The sequence below is a fragment of the Erpetoichthys calabaricus genome, chromosome 12 (genome assembly GCF_900747795.2).
Source record: "Erpetoichthys calabaricus chromosome 12, fErpCal1.3, whole genome shotgun sequence".
Classification (NCBI taxonomy): Eukaryota; Metazoa; Chordata; class Cladistia; order Polypteriformes; family Polypteridae; genus Erpetoichthys; species Erpetoichthys calabaricus.
Window position 1 is genome coordinate 53,237,485 of NC_041405.2, and position 21,239 is coordinate 53,258,723.

At 38.6% G+C, this 21,239-nt stretch overlaps 2 protein-coding genes across 3 annotated transcripts in view; one reads left to right on the forward strand and one right to left on the reverse strand.

Moving 5' to 3' along the window:
• Positions 1-4,975, forward strand: part of ccnb3 (cyclin B3) — a 58,544-nt gene extending 53,569 nt beyond the window's left edge. Inside the window, exons 12-13 of the mRNA XM_051934507.1 lie at positions 4,336-4,542; positions 4,604-4,975. Of these exons, the coding sequence (XP_051790467.1) occupies positions 4,336-4,405 (70 nt within the window). The 3' untranslated portion in view covers positions 4,406-4,542; positions 4,604-4,975. The remainder of the gene's footprint in view (positions 1-4,335; positions 4,543-4,603) is intronic.
• A 9,477-nt stretch (positions 4,976-14,452) lies between these two features.
• Positions 14,453-21,239, reverse strand: part of nhsl2 (NHS-like 2) — a 147,081-nt gene continuing 140,294 nt past the window's right edge. For both annotated transcript variants that reach the window (XM_028815536.2, XM_028815534.2), the window contains one exon: positions 14,453-20,277. In XM_028815536.2, the coding sequence (XP_028671369.2) occupies positions 19,971-20,277 (307 nt within the window). In that variant the 3' untranslated portion in view covers positions 14,453-19,970. The remainder of the gene's footprint in view (positions 20,278-21,239) is intronic.

Below are 21,239 nucleotides of genomic sequence, written 5' to 3' on the forward strand. Positions count from 1 at the left end.
ACATCCGGCAGCACTTCTGGGTGTGGCAGAAGTGCTGCATCGGAACCCTGCTCCTCTTCTGGCAGCATTTCCGGGTATGGCGGAAGTGCTGCATGTCCAGACTCTGGAGCTGTCCAGGTGTCCCCTGGTGGCAGCCATGGACCCCCACCAGGTTGAGCTTCTAAGCTCCAATTCTGTGGCCCCAGTGTAAACCAAGGGGGCTGCCCTCTTCGTGTCCCAGGGGAGGTACTCCTGGTAGTATGCCCATTCCCCCGGTCTTCTCCTGAAAAGGGCGTCCCGTCTGGGCAGGATCCCCGGCCGTCCATCACACTATATTTAAAAGGATCATGTTATCCAAAACAGTGCTGTACCTAAACCACTGCTTAACACTCAATGGCTAATTTAATTATTTATCTGTTAGCTATGTTAAGTTTTAGTTGAAGAGAGAAAAAAATCTATAATTAACCTACATGTATTATATATTTACTGTAAGAGAGTAGTTAAATGTCTTGAGATTTGTTTAGTTTGTGCCCTGTAAGGAGTTAATGATCCTTCATAGACTTTGGTGAGAGGGTCACGACTAGACCTGGATTATAACTTTACTGTGTTATTGTGAAAAGGCACTTTAGATGTCTGTAGTTATAATTATGATAAAGGTGCTAAACTATACATTATTACTACAATTTCTATTGTTCAATTCCTGTTGTGTTGTCCTTCAATTTTAATTGTTTGCTGAGTTAAATATATACCTATTAAGATTAGATTAATAATCCCACAGGAAGATTCAGATGTATACAACTGCAGAAACATAAAAAAACAAGGATACATACTCACTGGACAAATACAGCCAATCAATAGATAAATAAATGTATATTGTGTGGATATTTCAAAATTAACTTAACACGTGCATCAGGAATAAGCACTGAATTCCCTGATAGCAGTGGGCAGAAAACTTCTTAGCACACTGTGATAGAATGATCCTATGGATAAAAATTCTCCAAGACAGCACCTTCTGGAGGGAATTTTTCATGATGGCATCCAATTTTGCCATGATCCCTTTTTCCACAACTGTTTCCAGTGTGTCCAGGATTTGCTGTGTGATCTTCTTTTGAGCTCAAATTGCTTCCTCAGGAGACTGCAACATAAAGCAACCCACTGGCTACTATGGAATAGTAGAACATTTCCAACAGCTTGTTGCATTCACCAAAACACCAGAATCTCCTAAGGAAGTACAGTCTGCTCTGGCCCTTCTTAAACAGTGCCACTTTGTTGTCACACCAGTCCAGTTTGTTGTTTAAGTGAACTCCAGGTGCCTGTAGCTCTGCACCACTTCTACATCCTCCCCGTGGAGGTGAGGATGTGACTGGCCTCGGAGGCTCCTTGACACACCTAAAGCCCACCAACAGCTCTTTTTGTTTTGTATATTTTTGAGTTGCAGGTTGTTGTCCCTACACCACAAGACAAAATCCTCCACAACCTTCCTGTACTCTGACCTATCTACATTATTAATTCAGCCCATGATGGAGAAGTCTTCTAAAAATTTCTGTAGATGGCAAGCACTGGTATTGTGCTGGAAGTATGTTGTGTAAAGATTTGAACAGGAGGGATGACAGGACAATTCCCCAAGGTGCTCCAGTATTTAAAACCACCATTTCTGACACACAGTCCCTCAGCCTCACAAACTACAGTCTGTTGGTCAGGTAGTCCATAATCCAGGAGATTATGGGGCATCAAGATTAAGAGCTTTGAGCTTTTTTCCCCCTGTCAATGAAACAGAATGGTGTTGAAGGCGCCGGTAAAACAAAAATCACCAAGACAATGGCATGTGAAAACTCCACTGACATACTGTATAATAAGGTTGTAAGCAGTTCAGTATGTGGGTTGCATACCTATGGTTTAATTGTAATGGGTCCTGGGTTGCACCATTTTTCATTCACAAAAACGAAAAGTTTGCCTCCTTTCTTCAAGCCTCTGCCATTTCATTTAATACAATTGTTTGCTTTTGTAAAGAATAAAGTTTCTTTTATAAGACAATGAACTATGTGAAGTAATAGCTTATGGATTAATGTTGCCTGGACTATGATGGTCACTTTTATCACATTTACACAAGGGATATCAAATGTAATAAACATACTTATTAGAAACGTATTGTAATTTCTGATAAAGAGATGGGCAAAAATGACAAGATGATATAATTGGTTTTTTTTTTTTCCCCCCATTTCCACTCGTGTCTGAAGAATTAAGCAGGTCTCGATTTAGGAAAAGCTAAACCTGCATCCTAGGGTTATTTTTGTTTGTAGGTAAAAAGCTACAGTATAAAACAATAGAAGTACAAACTCATACTTATCGTTTTAGGTACAGTAATCCCTCCTCCATCGCGGGGGTTGCATTCCAGAGCCACCCGCGAAATAAGAAAATCCGCGAAGTAGAAACCATATGTTTATATGGTTATTTTTATATATTTTAAGCCCTTACAAATTCTCCCACACTATTATAAACATTTCACGCACAGTTATACAGCATAAACCCTTTGTATTCTCTTAGATATTAGGTAAGATTCATTGAAATTATGTATGTAAACACAGTTTACATACAGTAAAACCTAAATATTATTTTAAAGATATCGAGCATCTCCGATATCCTACGTTACAGCCATTACAACAGACAGGCCACCAGCAATAAATACGTACAATGCAAGAAAAATTGTATACAGTAAAATGTGTGTACAGCGACACTAAACTATGTACATGTAATAAGTACTGTACATAAGTAATTAATTATGGTTACTCACCAACAATGACACGACGACTTGTCCGATAACGATGAGTTTAATTTTACTGCACAACAAAGGATAGCGTTACAGCTCTTCTAAAGGAGCCTCTTCAGGCGACTGTTTAGCACTGCCGTTGTTCTTCTTCCAGCACTCTTCAATCCAAATCCCTAAAGCAGATTTCATCCAGACTACTGCCTTATCACGTCCCCTTGCAACTCGTTTTGCGCCCTGATTAAAGGACACTGCGGCCGTAGATCTTATATGCTTTTCCTCCTTTTTAAATAAAAAGAATCGTGGACTCATTGATGCTGTAATTGTGTCCTACAGCGGTGTAGCTGTTTCCTTCCTTCAACATATCCAAAACTTTTACCTGTTCTGCAATCTTGGAGCATTAGCAGTAACGTGCATTAATGCTGAATGAGTGAGATGAGACTTCCTGGTTAATGCAGCACTCCGTTGCTGAGCCAATCAGCAGCACACAGGAACTTAACTGCGTGCTCTGATTGGGTAGCTTTTCAGCCATCCGCCAATAGCGTCCCTTGTTTGAATTCAAATGCGTCCCTTGTTTGAATTCAAATGGGCAAATCAACTGAGGAAGCACACGTACTGTAGACCGCAGACATCCGCAAAGCAGTGAAAAATCCGCGATATATATTCACATACTGTATGCTTACATTTAAAATCCGCGATGGAGTGAAGCCGCGAAAGACAAAGCGTGATATAGCGAGGGATCACTGTATATCAAAAAATTTTAAGTGACAAATGCCCCAACAGTCCAGGCAGTTTGCTGTATGTAACAATGATATATTATTAATCCATCACTTAAATGTGGAGTTCACTGTCATCATCCAAATTCTTATAAAATCCCATAATAGATAGATAGATAGATACTTTATTAATCCCAAGGGGAAATTCACATACTCCAGCAGCAGCATACTGATAAAAAAACAATAAATTAAAGAGTGATAAAAAATGCAGGTACAACAGACAATAACATTGTATAATGTTAACGTTTACCCCTATAATGCTATCCAAATTCATCTTAACAGTTTCTGAATGAGTATTAAAAAGTGAATTAAAGGCAACCCAGACAGGTAACAGATGAATATAAAAAAAGCTCAAATTGATGAGCAATTATGTAGTGATCTGAGAGGTAAAGCAGGCACAGCATTTAAGCATATAGTGCATCGCACCAAACAGGTGACTCAGACGAGATCTTCTTTTAGCGAAATCAAATGTGCCGTACTTTCCAACCTGCTGTAAATTATGCCATCCTCATGACTTGCCTGCGCCTCCAAAATGGTGTTTCACTGGATTTAAGGACCATGACACCGAGAAGGTTTCAACAGTGTGTGTAATTGTATTCAAATTTTGTTCCAAGTGGAAAAGGGTAAAAATATGAGAAGGATGATTTCATCTGGTACATTTCACCTATCTTTATGACACCATTATCGTGAAATGTATCAATGTCTTATGATCTGGTGGGTCACTTAAAAATCTGAAGAGAAAAAGATGCAATTGATGTAACCACTGTCGATCACTACCTCTAGCTAATGTGTGTTTTTTTTGCTTTTGTTTTACAGGGTGTTTTTTGAAGTGGCGAAGATTAAACCGCTTGACATGTTGGATCTCCATCAAATGTTAGAATGCTAGCAATGCTGGCCTGCTTGTAAAATCAAGATGTAAATAATTATATTTATATGTAACATTTTATGTAAAAGAATGTTAATTTTAAAGTTTTTTTTTTTTTTTTTTTTTTTTACCTTTAAAGTTTTTTGTGTGTATAATAGGTATCACCCCCGCGACCCTATAGTTAGGATATAGCGGGTTGGATAATGGATGGAATAATAGGTATCACCCACTTCTTGACTGAGCAGGTGTATTTAATTTTATCAGTATATATAAAAAAACTACCTGTATGATCATTACTGACAAGAAATAATGACTGCAATACACTTGAGAGAAAACAAAAAATATATAGACTGAAAAGCTAACATGGCTGTTATAGTGTTGCTGTGAATATCCATGTATAGACTCCTCTTCAGTGTGGTACAGGTACATGTATCATGGTTGTGTGTGTGTTTTATGTGTCTTTTTTGAATTAATGGTATGTACAGTAAATCCTTTGTCAAATAGAAGAGAAACTCTGTATACCACTCTGTGATGTCCAGTTATGTTGTCTTTTTATATTTAATACTATATCAAGACCCTTTTTTTGTATGTTTTTGTGTAGAAAAAAAAAACACGTTTAAAAGAAATTGTCTTAAAAATAAATTGTATTGAAGTGTATTTCATTTATATAAAAAAAATATATTTTAAGCTGAATATTGTTTTACATTTAGGACATTTTTTTCTGAGGAAATTGAGGCTTTTATAATGTTCAGTTTCATCTTTTAGAACTTTGACAACTGTGTTTACTTCTGTTCACAAAAACTTCTTTGAAAGTGATACAATTTTGCACAAGCAGTGATTCTGTTGCTGCTTCACAGCTTTAGTGTCATGAATTTGTATGCTGGACACTGCCACTACACGTTATGTATCCACTTTTTTCCATATTCAAAAGACTTTGAGATTAGATTTACTGGAAACTGGAAATTGACCTAGTATAAGCAAGGGTAAAGGACTGATGGCCTATCCAGAGTTCTTTCTTGTCTTAAATTCAGTGCTGCCAAGAAAACCACCAGTTCTCTGTGACCCTGAACTATATACAAGTGTTGCAACCTGGATGGATGTTGTGAGGTTTTTAGAGCGAGCAACCCCATTTAAAAATTGTGATTTAAAGTATATACACATTCATTTTAAATCCTACCATATCCTGATAAAAAAACTAAATCATAATAGAACAATTTTTAAAACTGCATGCTCTGATCCTGCAACTGTGTGGAATGTATATGTTCCACCTGTGTGCTCTTGGATTTCCTGGAGACCTGCAGCATAAAGGATAAAATCAGTACTTTTCAAATCAGTTATTTCTTTACAATCATGGTATATATTAGTTGGTAAAATGAAATTGTTCTAAAATGAATTATTTTTATTACAAATGGCCTGTTCTTGCAGTTTTTAAAATGTAAAATGTAGTTGGAGTAGGGATCTGAATGTGAGACCAAATTCCTCAAACCTTACCAAAGATGTCCACTTTGAATTGGCAAATGGTTTGATGTAAGAAAATGTGCCTTCTGCACATACTCATGATAAAAGTAAAAGAAATGCTTTTGAGCTTTTGACGTTTTCCACAGGTGTATTACCAATTGACACTTGTCATATGCCTCACTCACCATATCTTCAGTCTGCATATTTTCCTTCTCTAATCTGTCCAGTTCTTTTTCATCAAAGGCTAGATACTGCCATGGCTTGAAACAAACGGTGGTCTCCACAAAAATATGCCAGGTATCTGATAAAGCGGTAAGGTAGTCAGTATGCCATGAAATCGTATGATTTAATCAAGCATCTGCCATCAAACAGATATGGCTAGATGTGATTCAAAGTGTGCACCAGCCCCCCATCACATTTATTTCTTATGCATACTCAAAAAATGTTTTAATATACAGTGCTAGTATACTTACTGAATCACACACAGTCACAACTGTTTGACAGGAGATGTACAGTCAAGTTCAGTGCTACATCGATCCTTCCAGCTGAAGCCCTGATGAAAGCATGTCAACATTGAGCAAAAGAAAAGTGTGTATTTATTGTCACATTTTCATACATTCTTAGGTCTAATATTAGCCTGACACCTTCAAGCATTGTACTTCTCAGCTATAACTTAATGATTCTACTATTTGCTGTTTTCACCACATGGAAACAGATGTGGGCTGTGTACCATTTATTCTCAAGTTAAATGAAAAACTTTGCAATACCTTTGCCAGTGATTTTACATATGGCTAACCCACAGGGTAGCATGGCTGTGACACTTTCACCTAATACAATTTTCACTCATTTTCCTAACCCACTTATTCAGGAGTGGGTTGTGTGGCAGCTGGAGCTTATCCTAGCAGTCAGTAGGCACAAGGCAGAAATAACACCTGTTCGCCTAACCTGCACGTCTTTGAACTGTCAAGAGAACCCAGAAAGTGAACCGTGTTCCCATATCCATGAGGTAGCAGCACTACTACTGCACCACCATGCCACCCCCAATTAAATTCGGTGTTGATTTTTCTGTGGCATTGTAAAATAAAATAATGGCATGTGGTATCTTGGTGTTGGCGATTCTAAATTGGCCCTAGTATGTGCTTGGTGTGTTTGTGTGTGTCCTGCAGTGGGTTGGCACCCTGCCCAGGATTGGTTCCTGTGGGCTGGGATTGGCTCCAGCAGACCCCCGTGACCTTGTGTTTGGATTCAGCGGGTTGGAAAATGGATGGATGGTATCTTGGTGTGTGTTGGTCCTGACATGTAGTGTGAATTGTGGGACCTTAAATATACAGTTGTGTGAATTTCTAAATGATGTTCATTCAATTCAGTTTGCCATATGTGTCTAGAATGTGACTGGAATCCACATCTTGAGAATAATTAAAGCAAATAAATGCATCTGGATACAATCTGGAGGGCCACAGGAAAAGGGTTTGAATACTTATATGAATGAGATATTTTAGTTTTTGATTTTTAATAAATTTGAAAACCAATCATAAGTTATTGAGTGCAGATTAATGGGCAGAAATTACACATTTAACCATTTAAAATTACATCTACAACCCAAAGTGTGCAGAAAGTGAAGGAGTCTGAATACTTTCTAAATCCACTTTATACAGTATATTAGAGTAAACCACAGAGGGCAACGAGTAGTGTGGTGAAATGCATATCTGAACTTCTTTTAAAATGGCTGAATTTCATAAAAAAAGTTGTTTTTTTGCCTTCCTAGAGATATGCTCTTTTACAACACGTATACTCACAAGACTCTGTGACAAGGAATACACTCCAGACATTATAAAGGTTTGAGGCAGCCACCCATATATTATATCCTGGCTGCAAAAGTTTGAAAATAATTGAATAGAAATGTTCACAAGACTGAGTCCAAAACAGAACTGCCAGACTGGAGGTAAGATGGTGGCTTTAAAGGCCTGGAACTGGAAGTGACATTGTCAAAGCCCCTGGAACTGGAAGTGGCGTCATCAAAGGCACGGGAAACGGAATTGACATCAGCAAAACAGCGCTATGAAAACAGAAGTGGCGTCATCAAAGGTGCCGGAACCTGGTGGGATTTCCTGGGAACGGTCTGCACCGAACTGAGAAAGACAGTCAGCAGAGCCTGTCCCAAGGTCTGATATGGTTTTACCATTACTCAAGCCCTTTAGCTGTCTCCTACTCGCACGTGTGTGACAAGGCCCCCCTCAGCCCAGACCAATCGGGTCGGGCGTCCTGCACTGAGAGGTCGTGTACTTGAGAGAGAGCATTGGCATTGGCATGGAGAGAGCCCCTACGATGAACAAGCGAAAACATGTATGGTTGAAGATCAACAAACCACCTAGTGACCCGTGGATTCGACTCCTTGTGGAGGGCCATCCACTGTAGTGGCGCATGGTCCATCACCAGAGTGAATTCACGACCCAGGAGGTAGTACCTCAACTGCATAATCGCCCATTTAATCGCCAGGGCCTCTCTTTCCACCGCCGCATATCTGGTCTCCCGATCCAGCAGTTTCCGGCTCGGGAACATAACGGGATGCTCAACATCGACGCTCTGGCTCAGCACTGCACCCAGGCCTGTGTCTGAAGCGTCCGTCTGGAGAATGAAAGGTAGAGAAAAATTAGGTGCTTTCAAAATTGGTGTTGAAGTAAGAGCCTACTGCAAGTCACAGAATGCAGCATCCATCTTATCCATCCATACCACACTGTTGGGAGCCCTCTTCTTTGTCAAATCAGTCAAGGGTGCCGTTCTCTCTGAAAACCGAGGTACGAACCGGCGGTAGTACCAGGCCAATCCGAGAAATGCTTGGACCTGCCGCTTGGTTCGCGGACAAGGCCATTTCAGAATGGCTTCTACCTTTGAACATTGTGGTTTGACAGTACCTCGACCCACCAGGTAGCTTAAATATTTATCCTTTTTCATTCCTATGAAACACTTCTTAGGATTGATTCGAAGCCCGGCTTCTGCTAGCGTCCGCAATACCGCTTTCACCTGCTGTTCGTGATCCTTCCACGTGCTGGAATAGATGACAATGTCAACTAGATAAGCAGCACTATACACATTATAGGGTAGGAGCACTTTGTCCACCAGATATTGGAAAGTCGCAGGAGCCCCGTGTTACCTGTATGGAAGGACACAATACTGCCAATGTCCACTAGGGGTGCTAAAAGCTGTCTTGACCTTAGCGGAGGCCGTTAAAGGAATCTGCCAGTACCCCTTAATCATGTCAAGTGTGGTCAAAAATTTTGCTTGGCCAAGCCTTTCGAGGAGGTCGTCCACTCGACGCGTTGGATACATGTCAAATTGGGAGACTTTAAGCCGACGGAAGTCACTGCAAAACCTCCAACTCCCGTCAGGCTTACTAACCAAGACGATCGGACTGGACCAGACTATAACTTTCCTCTATCACTCCTAGTTCCAGCATACACTTGATTTCAAGCTCCACTTCTATTTTCTTTGCCTCGGGAAGTCGATAGGGCTGTTCTCTAATGATAACCCCAGGCGCTTTCACTATGTCATGTGCAATCAGAGAGGTCCTTCCAGGTTTTTCACTCACCACCTCCAGGACGGACAGGATAGCTGTTTCAAGCTCCCGTCTCTGTCTGGAATTTAAATCTGCACTGAAATTAAGGTTGTCTGTGCAAGCAAAGAATGAGCAGGGTTGAGCGGAGGTGGGATCAGGATCCTTCTCCTTCCATACCATCAGCAAATTCACGATAAATCTGTTCACTCGGTCGAAAATTGGGTTGTTTCACCAAATAATAGACGAGCCCTTTCCTCTCCTTAATTTCATAAGGTCCTTGCCAATGGGCAAGTAATTTAGAATGGGAGGTTGGAACCAAAACCATGACACAATCTCCGGGATGGAATTCTCGGAGGGTTGGACCATGATCATAATAGAGGGCCTGTGCTGCTTGTGCCTCCTCCAAGTGACTTTTTAGAACAGGTCAAATTTTTCCAAATCGATTGCATAACTGCGTGATATACTCTAATATATTGGTAGAGGGAAGAGCCTCTCCTTCCCATCCTCCTTTCAAAATATCCAATAATACCAGAGGTTGTCATCCATATAGTAATTCAAACAGCAAAAACCCCATAGAGGCTTGTGGAACTTCCCGATAGGCAAAGAGCACGAGGGGGAGGAGATGATCCCAGTTCCTCCTGTCTCTGCTGAACACCTTGCGAAGCATTTGCTTGAGAGTCTGATTAAACCTCACCACTAGACCATCAGTTTGAGGATGATACACCGTGGTCTTTACGTGCTTTATTTTAAATAACTTGGCAACCTCTCTGAATGTCTCCGAGGTGAATGGCTTCTCTTGATCCGTAAGGACTTCTTTAGGGATGCAGAAACTCACAAAGACCCCCACAAATTCCCGTGCGATTGCTTTTTACGTGGCTGAGCGCAGGGAAACAGCCTCTGTATATCGAGTAGCATAATCAACGAGGGCTAAGATATATTTATGTCCTCGGGCTGAGGGCTCTAAGGGTCCTACAATATCGACCCCAATTCGCCCGTGCTTGTCCCTTCTAGGAATTTGCCATAATTGACAGTCTGGGCAAGAGATGAAAAAAAGGTGAACCTCATTAATTCCCAGCCAAAAAAATCAGAGTTTAATCCGCTCTAGTGTTTTCTCGGTGTTCAAATGGCCTCCTAGGAGGTGGGCGTGCGCTAATTCACAGATTTGCTGCCGGTAAATTCGTGGAATTAACAACAACTTTCTCACCTCCCCCTCATGCTCAGCTACTCAATATAATAGGTTGTTCTCTACCACAAAGTGAGGACCCTGTGGCATGGGCTGATTAGTGCGTTGGCCATTGACAAGTACTACTGCATTTTTTGCATTTTTCAGGGAGTCATCATTCCACTGCTCCCTTCTGAAAGAAGCTGGCATTTCTCTGAACTGGAAATGTATCTCAGAGAGAGGGTTCGGTCTGACCTCAAGGGGCGGGGATTCTTCCCAGCTCGTCGAGGCATGGGGTGATGACGTGTCCGCCTGCGACGGCAAAGGAATCTCCCCGTCTACCTCTTGGACTTCCGTATCTCTCTCCACCGGCTATTACACGGCATGGAGGCAGCTTGAGTCAAGTCATCCCCATCTATAGCTAGGCCTAAGTTTTGTTCGGGAGTAGTAATTAGTACACCACTTATCAGACCAGTCCTGGCCTTGAATCACTGTGAAAGGAGGATTCGGGAGAACCGCCATGGGGACTTTTTTAAGCGATCCTCCATAGCTGATGAGACACAGGGCGGTTTTATATTTACGGATTTACCCATGTATACATGTAACACTGGTCTTTACTTTTATCCATTGTCACGGTAATACATATCGGCAAGCAACAAATGAAATGTTGCTACTGGAATCAAGGAGTGCTTCGACTTTACGTCCATTGACGATTACTACTCCCGTATGTGCTAGCGACAGGGGGTTGACAAGTGCACATAACCACCTCTCCCCGTCCACCTGCATCCCTCCTCATCCCCGGGCAGGTTGCACACCCAAAGGCCTGGGAAATTTGGAACAGGCTCCGGTTTATATGAAAGAGACCTAGTTTGTGTGACATAATCCCCACGGAATCCACTAGGGGACCATTTTGCTCACTCAGATTGCGAGGCTGGCTTAGATGTTTCTAGGAACCGTAATCTCACCAGACTGGCTGGGCAAAATTTTTGGGAAGTTCCTTTAATAGAAACAAGCAGTCACTATTTGAAATGTTGTCAGCTCAAATGGCCTTAGCCCATGTGCTATTTGCTCCCAGAGAGCTTCTGCCTGCTCCCGGGTAGATCTCTCAGGATCTAACTCCCAGTTTATAAGGTCTTCTACCTGCTGGTCTGGGGAAAGCCCATATTTATCTGGGATCATAACCGAGAGAACATAATGAGCCCTCTTCGTTTCCTCCATAGGAACCAGCGCACGTCTGTAAGTCAGTCAGTCATTCTCCAACCCGCTGTCTTATCTATATTCTCCCTTAGACAAAATACTAACCCAGTTTCATATTTAGGAAGCGGAGCCTGCACCAAGTTACTCCTGACTCCCAAACTTCGCACCCGGAAACTTGGCCCCAGTACTTTCTCACCTGGTTAATTATTTGGTCCTGTCTCGGTTTCTTCATGGAATCAAAATCCTGCCGGCTATGCCACTGTGACAAGGAATACACTCCAGACATTATAAAGGTTTGGGGCAGCCACCCATATACTATATCCTGGCTGCAAAAGTTTGAAAATAATTGAATAGAGATGTTCACAAGACCGAGTCCAAAACAGAACTGCCAGACTGGAGGTAAGATGGCGGCTTTAAAGGCCCGGAGAGGAAGTGACATCATCGGGGCCGGAAATGACGTCATCAAAGGTGCCAGAAGTGATGTCATCAAAGGCGCCAGAACCTGGTGGGATTTCCTGGGAACGATCTGCAAGGAGCTGAGAAAGACAGTCAGCACAGCCTGCCGCCCCCTGGTCTGATATGGTATTACCATTACTCAAGCCGTTTAGCTGTCTCCTACTCGCACGTGTGTGACAACTCGTATCAATACCTGATAATATTCTTGGCTTGAAAAATGTATGTATTTGGTTAGGTTTTTTTAGGGATTTGTTTTTATGTTTGGACCCCTGGCCCTTGAACTCCATTTTAAAATGCAAGAACAGGCTATGTGTTTTTATAATTATTAAAAAATGTTTTATTTCATGTGACAAATTAATATATACAATGATTGCAAAGAAGTAACTTTGACTTGAAAATTACCTTTTAAGTTTGTTTCAGACTCGGAATGTCCCCATTCATTAGTGAGTGGCATGGTGTGGGACCCATAAGTAATTGAGTGTGACCAGCAAATGCCCTTTCGTTATGACACTATGCTTGGAAAACCTAGTTTAGAAAATGAACTAATGGAATTCCATGTTTTTCTAAAATTGTTGCTTTATATGAGTGTTGTTCATTGAGAGCAGAGGTTTCCAACCATCTTATTTAAACCCTTTATTACTTATAAACTTTGGCCTAAATCATGCCAAGAGAAACTTTTTAAACTTCTAGAAATGTCATGTTGGCAGATCTTGGAGACATTTTAAGATGATGAACATTGATAACGTATGATGGCAGAATGACAGACTCCACAATACTGTATTTGGATATGGTTTTGTAGCCAGTTCCAAGCTGACGAATATTGACATCTGTCTGTCTATCATTGTCAGGCTTTTAGTTTTTGGCACAAACCTCAAATTAAAAAAAAGATCTATTGTGAAATAAAATGGAACAACATCACTTGAATCAGTTGCACATGATAAGGCACTGAAGAAAACACACATTTTTGTTAAAATATTAAAGTGTGTCAGTATTTATTTTTTCATGATGTTAAAGTGTGTTAGTATTTACTTTTTTCATAATTATATGATGATTTACAAAACCAGACATTAATTATTAGTAAATGATTAGTTCAGTATTTATAATTGTTTTAATTTCTTATCTCTTTTTCAAACAGCGAAGCCTCCTTTTTCCTCTACAGTGTTTACTGGGAGCTGGAGAGAAGCAATCTCAGCAGAATCCACACAACAGGGCACACTCATTCATATAATGCCGAAGCTTAACCGAACGTGCATCTCTTTATCATATGGGATAATGCAGGCATATCAGAATGTTTCCCAGCCCCAAAGTATACTGATCTTGCTGACACCTGAACACAGATCTATAGAGTGTAACTATTGCTGTTACTTTATAAAACATCCACTTGGTTTACAGAAAGCATCTATATAATTATAAACCGGCCAAAACAACATATAGAAAAAAGGCAGGACCCTTAATTCCCACTTTAAATAGAGAGAAACCATATGAACATCATTCTGATTTCAGTCAGTATCTACTGCCCTTAAGCTAGCCAGTATCATTACATTCTCTTATCAAAAGGCTTTGCTGTATTTTACTGTGTAACAATCTGGTTTCAGACTTTCAGGATGAAGGACTTGCTCTACATTGTGAGCACCAGTCCAGGAAATTCCATTCTTTCATCTTTTATGAACCTGCAAAGTCTATTTTAGGGTAATTGTAAGGAAGAGGGGAAAAGCAGGAACCCAGTCTGGATAAGGCTACTCATAGTCAGTTTTAAGAGGTCAATTATGATTCATCTGTTAACCTAAAACTCTAATACAATCATAGCCCGGAGGCTGTGATTTTGCCTTTTTGGAAGATCATCTTGTCATTTTGTAGTTGTGGTAAAAGTTCCACAAATTGAACCCTATTGATGATATTGTGCAGAATTTTAAGGGGAGTCAACGGATAAAGTGACGGTTCTATGAACATAAACTAGTAAAATATAAGAAATACATAATAGGGAAGATATACAAATGGAGCCAATAAGAAAATACTTGGATAAATTAGCCTCTCCTTACAGTATACTCTTTACATTTAAGATTTTCTGAAGGTACCTTCACACTTTAATAATGCATTCTTCTATGTATTTTCTAACTTGCTCAATCCAAACTCAAAAAAGTCATTTTTATGAGCAAAAACAAGATAGGTATGTATTTTGATTTTTTTTTTTTTTGTAATTATAAGCATTTTATATTTTGTAAATTCATAAAGGATCTGAAAATTAAGCTCATAGAAAATATTTTATTCAAATTTTGTAGCCCTGTTACAAAGACATTGTGGCAAAAGCTGACTAACACAAACAAAACATTCTCCAATTTTATTTCATAAACAGGCAGCATGCACAAATGGACATAGCTCAGAACTAAAATGTATAAACAAAATAAGAGAAAGTAGTGGATGACCTTTACCCTGTGCCATCTCACTTTTTCTTCTGAAATCTGGGAAATAAAAAAGGACTTTTACATTGCACTTTCCTACCACATTGCTGTTTAAACCCAGAAGGTATTACAAAAGACAAATATACCACTCTAGCAAACTGGGACTCACCCAGTCAGTCATTCATCCACTGGCATGGAGGTGAGCAGGAGAAGTTGTCTTATCATTTGCACAATGTGGAAGGTTTATTGGAAAAAATACATAAATTAAAAAAGCATTAAATAATGCCACCACTTTAAAGATCCTCTTTGGAAAATAAAGGACAGTTTTATATTTTAAATGTAACATTCTGTATTTAATTCAGTTGTATTGGTGACATCCAACACTCGGATAAATAATAATTTTCAGTTACTAAAATATTTGTTCAACTGTGTAATGATAATAATTTACATAATATGAGTACAAATAAAATTTTCAGTGATATATATAATTTTCCTATATTGCAATTTTCTCTATATTACACAAGATTATTTTCTCTTATATTTGTAAAGGTCACCATCAAATTTCATTGGTTACTTTCCTTTTTACTGTGCCAACAAACAACATATATTTTAAAATATTCAGTATTTAGAACATGTATATACCATTAATAGAAGCTCTTTAAATATAAAGAAAAATAAAAAAAACAATATTTAGTGCCTTGTATTTTTTTTTAAAACAATGTAAAAATAGACATACATAATATGCATGTTATTATTACAAAGTGGTGTAATAATAACCATTATATGCACGTTGTGCTTTACTACATTATCAGTAAGGCAGTTCTTTGTTTTTTTCACATTCAAAGCCTAATTTAAGGATGGCCACAGCTTTTCAGTTTTTGTGTTGGCCAAACTTTAGTTTGGGTGTCTCCAATTACAGGGTAATTACATGGTAATTACTCATTATATATTTATGTGTATGCAGTAGCACTACAAATCAGTGTTGTATTTACAGAATATCAGAGTGATGTGATAGGAAAATATATAGTCAGCAATGAAGTAGCACTGAGAAATGCAAACTTAAACCCATCTCATGCAGATAGGTGTGGAGCCATTATTGTTTAAGTACACTGTAATTAAGAAGAATTAAAGTGATGTCCTTTAAAAGCATGTGTCTGTTCTAGACAAGCTAGAGTGTAACTGTTTTTTTTTTTGCAATATACAAAATTTAAAAATGGGACAATAGCCTTAAGTACCTTTATCACTAGGATAATATTATATGGTAGGACACTGTAATTACGGATACCAAAACTGAAGTCTGGCCTTTCTCTTTTATCATTTGTGATGTCCTAGTAATGTGCACATTCAATTCTGAACAGCTTTTAACAGTCGTGTAAGATAAGTACCACTTTTTAAGCACACAAGTGAACTGTGGCAAAATGTTTATAGTTCTAATTCTTAAATCAGAAGTCAGCACTAGAAGACAATCTAAAGAATTTTTACCCGGTGTTTGAAAACAGCCACACAAACATATTTTTCTACTGCACTTGAATGAATTAAGAGCACAAAGAAGGATCATTCACCAAAAACCTTGTTCAAGGAGGATGGTGAGTTACAGTATACTTTTGGAGGCTATAAACTGCTTTTCTGTGCATATGTGCAACCCCAGTTTCACTCTTGACTTCTGGTGGTTTTATATTTAGCACCTTTCAATGAAATATCCTTTTCAATGCAATCAGTAATCTTGCAATTTCTAATTAAATTTCTCATCTTATAACTCCACAAGTCTTAAGAAATTAACTTTTATTTTTCTCTCGACAGTATTAACATTGCCTGCTGTATAATATACACTTTTTATGACATCATAAGGTCTTGTTCTTTTTTATTATGGTTACACTTCATGCACCTTAAAATACAAACGGACATTTCATTTTACCGTTAGGCAGTTTTATGAATAAATTACTTAACGATTTAAACCAAATAATAATGAGCTGCATCTCTGTTACCTGGAACTGACCAAAGATGCCGATAAAGTCGAGTCTTCAGAGGCCTAAAATGTTGACTGTTCCTTTTCAAATAAAATGTATTTATTCTGTAGCCATCATAAGACATTTACTAAAAACGAACTGTACCTATACACATTTTGGCACTTTATCTTTCTTACTGTGTAACAGTTCATGTTTACGATAAAGATATTAATCTTTTTACACTTATAACCGTTTGATAAACCATTTGTACACGTCGAATATAACAACGGATGGAATTTGTAATATTTAACGTTTTTATGCTCCCCTACCAATGAGGCAATTTCCAACAATTTCATGAAGGCTGACGCAAGTCAGTTTCTGTCGTTACTGTCGCAGACCTCAAATTGGTATATTTGTACGCACTTTTGATTTTATTTACTTGACTTCCTGAGAAGAAATATTCTGTATAAAATACCTTCCAAATAAAAGAATATAATTTGTTACACATGATTCTCTTGTACATTATATGACCTGACTTGAACAGAGGGAGACATGGTGTGCAATTTGTAAGTTTTGTATTAACGACTTTTTGTGGCTCCCTGATGCCGCTTACACAGGTAGAAGGAGAGAAAGAGAGAGAGAGATTAAAAATTGCTCTAAGCATAAATATAAGGAAGAGCAATACCAAGGCATTGAAACAACAGAGGCACTACTCCATAATACAAGGCAAACATCAACGTTTTGTTCCATATACTGACTGTTCAAAACAAGCTCCACTTACTAACTTGATCACAAAATACCTGAAAGGGTTGATAAATTCATGAGAAAACACTGGTCGGAATTACATAATCTCGTAACAGATTGATATAAATGCTGAGTCTTGTGACAACTCCTTGTCCGTACTCGAGCCCCCGGAGGTGCCGAGCATTGCCCGCACTGGGCAGTGGGCAGCGCCCGAAAGAGTCGGGAATATAAACTGCAGGCGCACTAAACACCATTGCCCGTTTGACGCACTTGGCTCCCCCTCTTTACATCCGGCAGGTTTGAGCCTCTTAGTCCGCGAGCGTCTTTCAGTCCAGGCTTGTCATATTTTTGATTGAATCATCTTTATCAAAGTTCCCTTTGTGTAAACTTATTTCCACCAGTAGCGTGTTATGTTGCATCTTGCACGACGTGTTTGGACGCTTCTCCATTTTGAATACAGCTCGTGCAACAGCAGAATATGTCAACAAAGTTTCGCAAAACCTTTGCCTCATCCATCCAGAACGTCTTCATTATAAGTAAGTCTTTAAACTGTAATAGATAAACTCACTCTTAGGCCATCTTCTCATAATGTCCAGCAGAAATATGTGCAACACGTTCCTGACACCTTCCTTGTTCGACGTTATTAAGTTTTATATAAAAGGCAGTGTGAAGCTCTTATTGATCTGTAGCCACATTAAGTCAATTGGGTGGCAATTTGCTTCATCGGATTTTACAGTGCTCGCCTGGAATAGAATAAACACCCTAATGCATTTTCAAATATAAAGATTGGCATTGCTATACATTGAAATGTAGAATACTATTCAGTGGAGCAGCTTCTTGCCTTATGTTAGATCTGAACCCCTTGAGATACTGTGATGCATTAATTAAAATATTAATAAATCAGCATTATAGGTTTATACATTATGGTCACAGTATAAGAATCTTTATATTGGAAGGGTGAGTGAAAAATAATTTTCATTCTATTTAAGTAGGGCACTGAGAAAAGTACTTTAAAGGGAGATACATTAAACGTGTGTGCGTATATATACTATATATATATAGACACACATATATATAAAAATATGTATTCTTTGCATTTATATATACTCTGACCCTCTCGCTTTATATATACATATGCGTTTATATGTATGTATATAAACCACACACATATACAGTACATACAGCGTACACAGCTGTAAAAAACGGCCACAGCTACAATGCATGCATGCATGTTGTGAAGATCAACAATTAACACAAAGCATCCACTAAAATTTTCAAGTCTTAAAATTATTTTGTGATATACTAAATTAAATACATTGACTAAAGTAATAGCATCACTTATTTTTTAAAGTGAGCTGCCCACAACATAATCTGCAAATATATGGAAACAGTGTGTGCAAATGATAAACCCTGCATTAGAAGACCCAAATATGTATCCAAAAAGGATGACTATTTTGTAAAAAGAACACCCATAAGAAGGCATGATGTATTTACTGTATTTCTCAACTAATCTTCCTCTGTTTCTAACCCTGCCCTTTTTGCTGTTCAGGGTCACTAAGATCAGGAGTTGGTTGGCAGTTCTTTCAAAAATGTTTTGTGACTTGTGTTCTTTAGTCTCCGTTTTCTGATTTTACACCAGACAGTTAAATTATTTATGAATGGACAACCAAATTCAATTCTGATGTCCAATGAGTGGTAATCTCCTGTGTGTTCTTTAAAGGTAACATTTTTATGTGGTACCCCACTTTGTTAGTACAGTTTTCAGGTCTTTCATTCCTAGATTATTAGTTACAGTACAAACACAAGCATAAAGTTTGTAATTGTAGAACTTCCTTTTAAGTTCTTATTCCAAAAGTGACTTATCATTCTATTTACACTGTAAATGGACTGTGGGTCCTGAATCTAATGCTAATTGCTGTGTCAAATCAATGATTGGTACCTATGTGTTCATTACATATAGTGCTTTCATGTAGTAGTGATATTTGTTAGATTGTTGTTTAGGTCTTGAAGATGTAATTAACTTGTCTTATTAAATACATGAGGTTTGTGACTGCAATGCCTCCTTTGAAGTACACATTTTAAAAGTGACCGTCATAAGTGCTAATGAATGTAAGGGGGGAAACCTAAACATGAGTAATGTCTATTCAGTAATAGTTATTTTTCTGTTCATTAAATACAAAGCCATTGTATAGTATGCCTTTACAGTATGTTAGACTTACTTTTAGGTCTTCCAGCACTGGGTTTTCTATTACATATATTCCTGTGCATTTGCCAGCTATGCCACAGACACCACTTGATCCAGGCTGAGTGATGCAGTCTGTTTCACTTAATATGTTCCATTTTCATAACTCGTCATAGTTGTCAATAAAAGTAAGACAATCTAGGAGAAGCTTTGTGATTGAATTGTTGATTCTGTTAAAATGGAAATATTGCATCAGTTCTAATACTTCTGCACACAATTATTTAGACCCTGTTGCTTACGCCATCTGTATAATACAGTCCATAGCCTTAATCAATAACTAGTATTTCTCTAGCGCTGTTGCATACTGCAGTTTTATATACTTCAATGCTTGTGCTTAAAATTTAAACAAACAGTCCAACTGTTTTAAAAAGCTTTTACTATCCTAGATGGTGGGTAAGCCAGTTGTACGGCCACCAATGTGGTTTTTGATTATTTGTTTGACTCTGGCTCTGGCAGTGAGAACTCCGTGACTCTGCGTGCTAGTGGGTTGGTGCTTTTGAGGAGCTCTCTGGCAGAAACTCTTGTTCCGTGTCCACTCTTGCTGTTTTTCCTCTGAAGTAAAGCCATGAAGTTCTCATTCCTGGAACTAGATCTTGATGAGCTCCCTTTCCTCCCAGGTGAGGTTTGCTTCTGCTCAGAAGCAGACGTTGATTGGCTGGTTTTGATGGATTGAGCTGTGCTTTGTCTCTGGAATGTGTCATCTGTCTCTTTCCTTCCCAGAACTTTCCGTTTTGATCTGTTAAAATATATTGTAAAGAAATTAGTCTGCAAAAGCTTGCTATTTCTCCAGAAACAGAATGGATGGAATCTTAATGTATAAAATGCAACATCGACTAACTGACTCACTTACTCACTCGTCAACAAAAACAATATTTCCTGTTTTGTTAAAAAGCTAAAATTTGGCAGGATTGTGTACCTAGGTTAGTAGGCATCCACTAAGAAAGGAACTTTCAATGTATCAATATTTAAGGGTAAAACCCACCCCTGCAATAGAAAAACTAAATATCCCAAAATCTTAAAAAATGCTTTGACTAATTTTATTGAAATATGGTGACATTATAGAAAAGAAGATTAGCTGACATGTGTTTTTTTATTTGTCTATATTAATACTGGACTGAGTAAGCCATAGTAAGATGACAGGTCCTTTTCTTGTCTCAGCAATGAGAAGAAGCCAGGAGGAACACAGTGCCACTTGGCTATTTGAAGCTTTTTTGGTTTATGCAAATGTAGTCTACCAACACCAGTGTTAGGAGGGGCACACAAAGAGTGGTACTCATCAACAGGCTGGATAGATGAGTGAGGAAGGAAAAAGTCATGGCGTGATATGTGGTGTGGAGAATGAGCAGAAGTAAAGTCTAGTAAAACATGGTTAGCAAGCACTATAAAGCTCGATTCAACGCCTGCCAGCTGCTGTGTCTGTGAGAAAAAATAGAAGCTTAAACATACAACTGACAAAAATATGAAAACAAATGCATGAGTGAACAATGTAAACAAATGAAAACAATAAATATTTAATTATAATACTATAGTACTGCGTACCACTAAACCTAATGTGAACATATGACTGTCAGTACACTGAAAACAATTTCTTGAATGAACAAAGTAAAAACTCACATATGAAGCTGGGTTTAGTTCAGTTTTCTTGACACCATTGTGCGATAGATACATAGTGCACATTTCAAGGTTAGATTTGCAGTT